Source organism: Gallinula chloropus (assembly GCF_964237585.1).
Source record: "Gallinula chloropus genome assembly, chromosome: 7".
Taxonomy (NCBI): domain Eukaryota; kingdom Metazoa; phylum Chordata; class Aves; order Gruiformes; family Rallidae; genus Gallinula; species Gallinula chloropus.
Genome location: NC_140092.1, coordinates 14,908,259 through 14,919,222, shown reverse-complemented (window position 1 = coordinate 14,919,222; position 10,964 = coordinate 14,908,259). Strand labels below are relative to the sequence as shown.

Below are 10,964 nucleotides of genomic sequence, written 5' to 3'. Positions count from 1 at the left end.
TTTATAATGTGTTATCTTCAAACTGCATTTCAAATCATCAGGCTTAAATATAGTAACTAGTTCTGCAGTAAGAGAAAACCAGACAAAGTAAGCCTTCTTTTGCATTAGCCATAAGAAACTAATATGCTATGAAGAAGCCACCAGGGATTATGTATTACGGACAAGGGTACTGGGAAGACCCCTTCACCCACAGTTACTGTATGTCAAGTCCCATCTATAACTAAACTGGAATGTTCTTCTACTTAACATGACCTGCATGCAAAGCACTTTGCAGTTGTCAAAAGGCATGCTATTTTAAAGTCCCCTAATTTACTGCTAAGTGACACTTCATATGAAAAAGAAATAAAATTCTAAAAAGCTTCTAGTAAAATCTGGGCATGTTGGTCTCCACAATTATTATTTGCTGCAATGCTTATAATTTAACCTTAAATTGAGTTTTGAAGACTTGTGTTTCATATCATTTCTTCTTTCAGCAGGTCAGTCATTACTAAGCAACTGAGTGACTAGGAGGGTCTCAGTACCAACTCTCACTCATTCTCATTTTACTGAAATGTGTTAAAGTGCATACGGGATCTTCAATACAATTACTTATATGCAGTTATTTCACTTATATTTCAACTTGCATGATCAACACTCATGGACTTATTAATAAAGGCTGGCTCTCAAAGAACCTGGTACAACTCAGGTGCCTACTGCAGAAGAGAACTGCAATTAAGACAGATTATATACAATGCTAGAATTGCACATTTCAAAGCTGTAAGCTCTAAGCATTTATCTCAAGATTGTTGAGGACCACTGAGAGAATTAGTTTACTTTCCCAAACAAGCATGGTCAATTCTTTACAAAAAAAAAAAACCAAAGCAAAACAAGAAAACCCCACAAAGCAAGTGGTTGAGAATTCAGGGAACAGGTAATGTCTAAAGGTAAATAAATTAAAAATACAATGTATTCATTTGTTTAATCATAAATAGTTGTAATACATTTTTTTACTATTGTAACTTCCAACTACATCTCTTACACCTTCTAGCAAAGACCTCACCTGTCAATACAGCCTATTAAAAGTATAAAAAGCAAAAAAATGCCAGGTAACTTTTAATAAGCACTACCATAAATATCTCCCAGATTACACCTGAAGATATATACAAATAAGAGAACATGTATCAAAGTATGGGGGAAAAAAACAAAACAAAACAACAACAACAAAAAAAAAAGAACCCCACAAAAAAAGAGAAAGTTCACTGAAATCGCTACACAGTAATTTGTTCACAGTAACTTAACATACTCTGGCTAACCACGTACAGCTAACTCCACTGAGGAGAAAAACCTCCTTTTTCTGAAGTGCAGTTGGTAAACTATGGTGGCAAAAAGCAGGTTTCCAGGTCATGGTACTTGAGAGAAGGTCAGTGCCTGTTTGAAAGAATTTATCTCATAGAAAAGAAAAACTGTGAAACAATTACACAGTTGAAATAGTACAATTAGTTTAAGGTTGGCAGGTTCCACTGGAACAAACTCTTCCTAGCTAATCTTAATATCTCCCAAGAACCTTTAATGATATCTTGAAAGAAACTAAAGAAGTGCAAACTGACTGCAAAGGGACACAAACCGAAAAACTCTGTTGTATGTTTTCAGGCAGCTATATTTGCCTAAACTACACCTCAAGTCTTAAGTTCTGAATTGCAGTAAGTATACTCTGACAGACTCTCCTGTGGAATTTAAGCTTTTTGAAACAGATTTTGCCATGGAATTTTTTTGTCTGAGTCTAGCACTCCTCCAGAAACAGAAGCAGTGCTAAGAGTCCAGGAAGCCTACAGCAAAAGTAAACGATGTATGGTGCCGAGGTCACTGCAATTTCAGAAGCTTCTCAGCCCTTTACATGACTTCTCTCCAAAATGGTAGCAACCTGAAGATTTCTTCTGCCAAGTCTATAGTATCTCCAAATCCACGTGACGAACATCAGGATTTCGTTGCTGAAATGAAATTTTTTAAAAATACATTTTCATTAAAAATATTCAAACACATTTTTGCACATGGATACAATTAATGTATTTCTCGTATGGTATTTACAACCAGATTTCTTTTAAAATCCCCTTTTCTGGTACCATAGGGACTATTTCAAAATGAGGAGTCGCTTCAGCAAACACTGCCCAAATTATAAGAAATTTCTGAAGGCTAAGCCATCTTTTTATTTGACAAACACTTCAATCTCACAGATAAATCGGTTCTTGGGCTTCATAAAGTATGAAGCAGCAATCTTGATTTTAAAAAGGCAGTTAGTTTTTATATAAAACTCCAAACAAGCATAGAAGCCTACCAATGGTCTGGAAAGGACCTCAAAGACCACCAAGTTCCAACCCCCGGCCATGGGCAGGGACACCGTCCACTAGCCCAGGTTGCCCAAAGCCCCATCCAACCTGGCCTTGAACGCTGCCAGGGAGGGGGCAGCCACAGCTCCTCTGGACACCCTGTGCCAGGGACTCAGCACCCTCACAGTAAAGAATTTCTTCCTAATATTCAATATAAATCTAACCTCCTTCATTGCAAACCCATTACCCCTTGTCCTATCACTACATGCCTCTCTAAACAGTCCCTCTCCAGCTTCCCTGTAGGCCTCTCTAGGTAATGGAAGTCTGCAAAATAAGGTCCCCCTGGAGCCTTCTCTTCTCAAGACTGAAGAAGCCAAACTGCCTTACTTTAAGAAAGTTTTAACAGATATTTTCTTGAATAATGGATAAGGCTGCTATGCCAGTGAAGCTATTTATAAAAAGATTCCAAATACTGTTTCTATTAAGAAATACGAATTTATGGTAATGTAAAAATATCATCATTACATGGGCTGTATAATCCATGAGAAGTTTACTGAAAGTCACTGACTTCAAAGTCATCCAGCATGTAAATCTGACTAGCAAAGCATATTGAAGAGCAACACCATCACTGAAATCCTTGCCTATACAAAAACCCAGCATTCACATTTATAAAATAATTACTCAAGATCCTACTCCTTAAAAACTACAAGGATCTGTATTTGCCGGTGCAATTAAACTCAAAAGCAGTATTTTGATTTTAAAACAGTACCACTGTAGGGATAGAAACTAAAGATAGAAAATTTATCAGTTATAGTAAACAAGGACAGACATGCTCTTGAGCAGTGCCTTCTCCTGATGACCAGAAAAGGTAGTCACGACAGGACTATTTGTCTGTCAGTGAGTATACTTATTGTTCTGCAGTCGTGCCAAAAAAAGTAACATTAACAGCCACACTGTAATTTCACAATGCTAAGAACCAGATTTTAACAAAAAATTTAAAAAAAAAAAGATCATAAGAAATTTGTTTCTTTATAACCCAAACATAATTCAGTAGTCTGTAAATAACCTGACATTCTGAAAATGCAGTAACAAAGACACAGTCAGGTCTCATTTCACAAAAATATCACAGAGGTGTAAAACTGAATAAAATACATAAACAACAGATCAATGGTAAAGTAAGGGTTTACTGCTTGTTGGATCTTAATTAATGATACTGTAAGCAAGAAAATTTGCATTAAGACTATCAACCTCTTGCCTCTCCCATATTTACAAACAAAATTCAAAAAAGTAGATGCAGTGATACCGTTTAGAGTTTATCACAGAATAAGCATTCCCTTATAAGCAGCTAAATTTTACCTTTAGGTCCTTCTCAAGTCTGTCTACTTCAGCTCCCAGCGTGTCAATGATATTCTCACCATGCTTAAGCATGAAGGCTTCTAATTCTTCAAGGGTTTTCACTTGTTGAATTTCCTAGGAAGAAATAAAATACAAGAGGTTGAGATGAGGGAAAGAAAAGAAAGAAATAACACTACACAGGATCCTGACAAGTGAAGAAAAACCAAAAACCACCCAAGTACTTTTCAGATTTTGCCATTTCCTTTCAGAGTATCATCTGTTCTTACATCTCAAAAACAAAGCATGTACCATCTATTAATGAAAACAGCTGCCTTAACATTACACCTGCACTCAATACAAAACCTTCCTCCATCTTTAACAGATTTCCTTCTTTATTTTCCAAATAGGGTTACAGTATTTCATTTTCTGTAAGTTTTTTGGGTGTCCTTTGCTCATTGCAAGGCAGAATAGGGTACCCCTGTGTATTCTCTCCCTCTTTTCATACATGCTTGCTATTCTGCTACACTGCTTACCCTGGGCACCCCATTACCAACTCATCTGAAAATCCAGAAGGGTTATTCTGAATGCTGCTGCAAATATAGCTCCTCCATGATATCAAGAAACTCAAAAGATAGTTGACTAGGAAACCCTTTGCATAATGGACTGATGGAATGAGGTTAAGGAAGATGGGATGCTATATTCCTTCCTCCAAAATACCACTGACACCAGGAGCACCAAAGCAGGTATTGCACCATTGTCACGAGCTTTCCTTAGAGGTCTTACACCAAGTTGGCCAGAAGCAGTTTGCCATGTAGTATCTCAGCCATAGTTCAGGAGATACAACTGCAGTATGTTTAGAATAAACAGGTTATAACTAACAGACAGTAATTATTAAATAGCTAATTCTTCCTTGTGTATAAAACTACAACACATCACCATTTTCTCCCCCCCCATTATTTTAAAATTGGAGAGGAATAATGCAATTGAATAAGCTTAAAAGATAACCCAACCACAATAACCTACGACTATCATCACAGCCAGTCTGACAAGAAGCAAGATTAACCTGAATGACAGCATGTCAACAAAAATTTCACAGCTTTAGAAGCGGTAATGTTGATGGCAAAGCTGTTGAATGAGCTACTTTTTTAAAAAAAACCTATCAAAAGGCAAGTGCTATGCCTGCCCCTGACTTCAGGGGGCTGAGTCCTGCTGAAAGCAGCTATCCTCCAACGATGGTTTCATAGCTGACATGAGGTTACTACACGAAACTACAATGACCTGTGTAAGAAACAGCTGCCAACCTACAAACAACCAGGAGAACTTTCTCAACAATACCAGTTAGAAGAACCAGCAAAGTTGTATGCAATCTTCAAAGGGAATAGTGGGTAAAGAACAAAAGCTAATAAGCCCTTAAAGAAAAGTAGCATGCTAAACAGCTGCAACAGCAAAGCAGCTGAGACTTGGCCATATAAAACCAAGCAAGCCTGCAGTGCCTCAGCTGTACAAAGCTGACAGCACTCTACCTCTCAAAAACATAACAATTCGAAATCCAATACAAGAACAATTCACTTATTGCTCTCTCTATATAATAAATATACATTCTTATTTTGATACTAAAAGACAGTACTTTATTTTAAAGCCAGGACACTGACTAATAGTTTTTAAAATTGCAGCAATTTAGAGGTTATCTCAGTTTACATTTAAGCCATGTTTAATGGACAGACAGAAAATTAACAACTACTTTTCATTGTGAAAGGGTAGCAAAGAAAGAAATCTTGTAGCTACACAAGCAAGTTACTGATGAAAACAGGCAAGTATGCAAAACATTTTGCCCACTTAAAAGTCTTCATGTTTTTTAGATAAATTGTTCTTTTCTTCACAGCTTTACCACACAAAAGCAGATTCCCATTTCTATACTGAAGAAAAGGATTAATAACAACTACTCTGAACAACACTAAAATTAGAGACAGACACTTACTTAATGGCAGTTAAGTGTTAAACACTGTCAAAATGCTAAATCAAGTGATGTAAGCAATCCATATTCAAGCCTAGTCTGAAGGGCAGGATCTCTAAGCTAAGAGCATCTCTAAGCATATTCAACACCCAAGTGGAATGGCTCTGCCAAAACAGATGCTTATTCCCAAGTGACAGGCTGCCAGGTTTAACTAGGTATCTTGTAGTTAAATAAAAAATTATTTTGGAAGAATTATAAAAATTACATAATTGGAATAATTATAGTCTCCCCAAATTTGTTTTGTACAATCCATGTTTTCTAACAAAAACCTGAATTTAAAAAAAAAAAATCTGCCCCCCTCCTACCCAGTCCCTCTCAACCCTGTGAAGTGGCTGTATTTCAGTAGCACAAAACAGGATTTCATATACAGATATTTACACACTAACACAAAGTAAAACCATCTGCAATCCTTCAAAATGAAGTAGAGTATATCTCATCTAACTGAAAATTTTTGGTTTAGATATACTTGAAAATGGAAAGTAAGTATCAAAAATTAGAAGTTACAATATTTTTTAAACATACCTGTAGCAGCTGTTCAATGTCTTGTTTTTCCAGGTAAGAACGAGTAACAACTCGTCCATCAAAGTCTACTTCTGCCTTGAATCTCACTTTGCTCATTCCCATGTCTGTGGCTTTAACATCATGAATTGCTCTGAAACAGATAATTTTTAAAGAAAACATTACAGAACATCGTAAAAAAACAACTAGCTAGTTTTAATTCTGATGTTAACAATATTGTCACAGTAAAGCAATCCTGTAAATTTAAAAGGTTGCTACTAACATCTCTTCATTTTGCCATCACACATTTCCATTAAATACTGGTTTACATTTAACTTGTTGCATCACTTCCCATAGATATCTGCTACACCAACACATCTGTGAACAGCTCACTGCAATAAAGACAGACTACAAGAAGCATCGCAGATTTAGAACCAGACAAATAGTATTTAAAAAAAAAAATCAAAAAATCCCACAATAGAAAGTAAGTTCTCTATTCAGACTTTTAAGTTCAACTTATTTACTACTACACAAAAATTTCTGGCATATACATGACACTATTTAACAACCTCTAAGTACCGTCAATTCTGAGGTAAGGAACAATACTGTCAATTACAATGCACAGATTGCAGTTATCCAAGTGTCCTACCCTAGGTAACTACAACTTGTGAAGGCACAGCCTTTCAGAGAACTTTCTACTCAAAGTTACATTAGCTGTTATTAATGGATACCATTGGGAACTCATGCTTTGAACATAGTGAATTACTGATCACAACAAATCATAATACAGCTGTTTGCAAATGCATGAAAAGTATATTTGCTGAAAGGTTCCTAATAAATACCAGAACATAAATTTTGCAGTATGTTTATATTTTTGGCCTTTGAAAACTACTGGTTTTCTATAGCATAGTTTTGTTGCTGTTTGTTGGATAAACTCTGTGATGTGTGAATATAGGTATTAAACACACACAAAAAAAACCCGCAATCCTCTATTTTTCAGGGGTAATAATATACGGAGACAACTTAGAACCCAGACATAATGTGGTACATTTCAACAGCAGAATAATCATAAAATTAAAAAAAAACCCTCACAAACCAAAATAAACAAAACACCCAAGAGTATTTCAATTGGATTAACACAAACTTAGATTATCTTTAAAGCCAAGTAGAATTTAAAACTGCTACTGAAGAGTAAGTTCCCACATTTTTCCAATCAAGGCCAGAAAAAAGTGGAGACTAAAATAAATCACAAAGAGGTTTTAAGTTTTTTTAATTCTTTCTTCTGACATTTCAAATGCAAAACAAGTATAAGATCAAATATTCCACAGACTTTGGTTTTTAACATAAAAATGCAATCTTGACTATTTTTATATGTAACACAAAATGTAGATTCAGCAATAAAGCTCACTTGAAGTACAAAACTTTTTGCCCCTGTTCATTTTACTAAATGTGCGATTTCACAGCATCTTTAAATATAGCATGCCCTTTGTCTTAAGCAAAGTTACTCTTCCCAATTAAAAATGCTTTTTCTCATCTGAATGCTTCTAAATCACAACTAGCTTCATAGTGGAGGGAGAAAGCAGAAGGCATGCATTTTGGAGGTAGCCTGCTAGAGTGAACAGCCAAAGAACAGGAGGCAGAAATTTAAGATGAACAGTCGCAGAAAATGTTTATGGAATATTTCTTGCAATACTCTGGGTGGAGGAAGGGTAAAGCACATTAAAAAAGAAAGAGAACATGAACTAAATATAGAGACACCCAAAAAATACATCTCAGTAAACATTTAAGCAGATTAAACAGAACTACCAGCTTATGAGGAGCAATAAAGAATTTTCAGCTCCAATCAGATTTACACAGCTATTCTGTGGGAAGCTACCAAATCAAAACAGTATTAACTGCAGTAACCTAACTGGCATCAAACCACCTCCTCACACAAGAGGGTATTTAAGATAACAGATGTGGTTCAATGAGGGCTATTGAAAAGAATTTGAATCTCTGAGATTCAAAAAATGTTGAAGATGTATCAAGTACCTATCAGAAATAAGCAAGAAGGTAACAAGAGATATTTGAGATTCCCATTAAGCAGAAACCTGATAAAATACAGCAAAATGATGCATATTCTGTAAATGTGAAGAAAAAGGTCTACCTTGCTGCTTATAATCTGTCCAGGAAAGATAAGACAGTGAGTCAAGTGGAGAAAAATCACTAATAATTCAAAAATACAAACGTGTATGCTAAAACTTAAGCTACAAAGCTTGCTTATGGAAGCTGCTGGATGCCTAGTAGACACCATCAGTTCAAAGTAAGGAAAAGAGCAAGTTTCACATTAAAGAAAAAATTATTAGAGGATGTCATGTTACTGGTTTAGAGACATCAGCTGTAATACTAACTTTATTCTCCTCCAAACCAGAATGAGATTTTCCAGCACAACAGCATAATTACCCAATAGCTGTTACAATGAAGTAAAAATTAAAGATGAAACAGTTACTAAAACCATTTTAACGTTTATGGATCCATGATTACGTTCCACAACAACAGAAACAGGACAGGCTGTACCACATCATATATTGTACTTCACAGTTCTGAAAGCCTAATCTCCTACACTTCAGTTAAGACAAACACAAGGAAAATTTAGGCATCAAAGTTGTGAATGAGAGTTAAGAAAGCAATGTCTGCATCGCAAAAAATGAAATCAAACAGTTTTCCAGCTGCAAACAACTTGACTCTGAAAGCCCATTCTGGACCACAAATGAAATAAGAGCAACTAGAAATTACCAAGCAAAATGAAAGGGAAGAAAACCAGCCATAACCCTATAAAAGAAATTATGAGGTCCAGCAAACTGATGGGGAAAAATTACTGCATATGATGCAAACCCAAAGGATAACCTAGAAACAAGCATGCTTCTAGATGGAAATGGCAGAATTGCTACTAATGATACAGAATAGGCAGAAATATGCAATACTAATTGTTTTCTTGATCTAAAAAAGCAAAACAATATATTAATACAACAAGGCATCTCCTTATTAGTAATAGACAGGCACAGTGGATATTCAAAAGGAAAAAAAATGCTCATAGTTCATCAGGCTCTGTAACCTGCATTCTTGAGTAAAAAGAACTAAGAATAATTGTGAAGGCAAATTAACTTTTCATCCTGCAATACTGATGAGAATTGAAAAAACAAACAAACAAAAAAAAAAAAGAGTAGATTAACATCACTGTGAAAATATTAAGAACAGCAAATGAGGCAATCCATTTATTTAAAGACAACTTCACCTGACAATCCAAAGAAAAATGGTGAAAAAGGTGTGTGGGGAGGAAACTATGTATTCAGAGCATGAATTCCAGTCATTAAAGTTTTAGGGAATGTAGGTCTTGTTTGACAGGTGAAAACCCTGAAAAGGTGAAATAAAACCAGCAAATATCAGTCACAGCTTTAGAAGCAGACTCATACTTGGGACCTCTTCTTTTATAGTTGGTGTCAGGAAAAAATGTAAGCGTAGAACATACTACTACACAACTCAAAAATTAAGAAAATAGGAGAGCCTGTATGTTCAAGAAAACGCTGAAACTCTTACAAGCCCAAAGCTATGCTGATGAAAACATACAAGTAGCCTTTGGAAGAAATACTTGGTGCTAAGAGGCTTCCTTATTTCAACGGAAAAAGTTGAGAAGTTTCTTCCCTAAACTAGGCATGGTTACAAACAAGGGCAATATATGTTTACATCTCAGAGAATTCCGAGATCAAGCCCGGCTCTCTTATTAGAAGCCGTTAATTAACCAAGCTCAAGATTTTAGGCTTCTTTACAAGAACAACTTGGTCAGAGGCAAAGCGTGCACTAGAAGAAATTAAAGCAGATACTGCATCTAAGAAAGAGATCACTCAAGGCAAAGTGCATACAAATGGCATGCAAACAGTTGCAAGAGAAGTACCTAAATAAGTTTCAGCTTCTAACCTAAGAGAAATACAGAGTTTCTTATCAAGTCCTCACTTGTTTTTCCTCCATGTATTTTTTTTTAATTAAGTTACTTCTTGTTTTTTTTAAAAAAGAAGTCTACAGCAAGAAGGAGATTAAGTAAATCTGCTCTGTTTCAAGGTTACGTTATATTGCATTCCATAGATGGCTATAAAGTGGTGCTTGGAATAGGAGAAGTTTTCTGAGTCCAGTCAGAGCCAAGCAAAAGCTTTTTGGGAAAAAGAACTACAGAAGTCATGTACAAATAACCACGTGAACTTACTTACTCTAACAGCACTGTTGACATGTTTGACCATTCAGATTAATCCAGGGCCACCACAAATACTTTCACAGAGTTTAGTTACTGACATGTAAAACTTCTAATGCAATTCTATGCAAAAATAGGAATCTTGTTTAGCATCTGGAATGAAAAGTATGTTGCCGAGACGTGTTGCTTGCAACTGAAGTAATACAGCACCTAGTTTTAAGTATTCTGGTGTTAAGTAATCAGCTTGGGGATTTTTTTCCCCTCCAGAGCTCAGCAATGACTACAAATAAAAAAAGCACTAAAGTATTATAGCAGATTGACACAGAAATACATCCCTGAATTAAGAAGAAAACAAAAAAGTTTCGCTTCTAAATTAAGGCTAATGGGGTTAAAGTAAGCTAAAATAGCTCCTTAAAAAGCATTTAAACAAGATTTCAGAATTACAATGAGCTGTAAGTTCGCTTCACTACAAATTGCAGATTTCCAAAGAAAGATTCATTAGCAGAGTTCACTGTGCAAGCTTCTAAGCAGAATCTATCACATCATAATAATACTGTAGCACTTCACTGCCAACTGCTACAGAATTCCAGAC

General features: G+C 35.6%; 1 protein-coding gene across 1 annotated transcript in view; it reads right to left on the bottom strand.

Annotated features, from left to right (window-relative positions):
- Positions 1 to 1,922: 1,922 nt before the first annotated feature.
- The window catches only part of SLC30A9 (solute carrier family 30 member 9), a gene marked incomplete at its 3' end in the record, with an annotated part of 33,354 nt that continues 24,312 nt past the window's right edge, over positions 1,923 to 10,964 (bottom strand). The window contains exons 16-18 of the mRNA XM_084266791.1: positions 6,175 to 6,304; positions 3,660 to 3,773; positions 1,923 to 1,967 (exon numbers count right to left, since the gene is read on the bottom strand). Of these exons, the coding sequence (XP_084122917.1) occupies positions 1,923 to 1,967; positions 3,660 to 3,773; positions 6,175 to 6,304 (289 nt within the window). The remainder of the gene's footprint in view (positions 1,968 to 3,659; positions 3,774 to 6,174; positions 6,305 to 10,964) is intronic.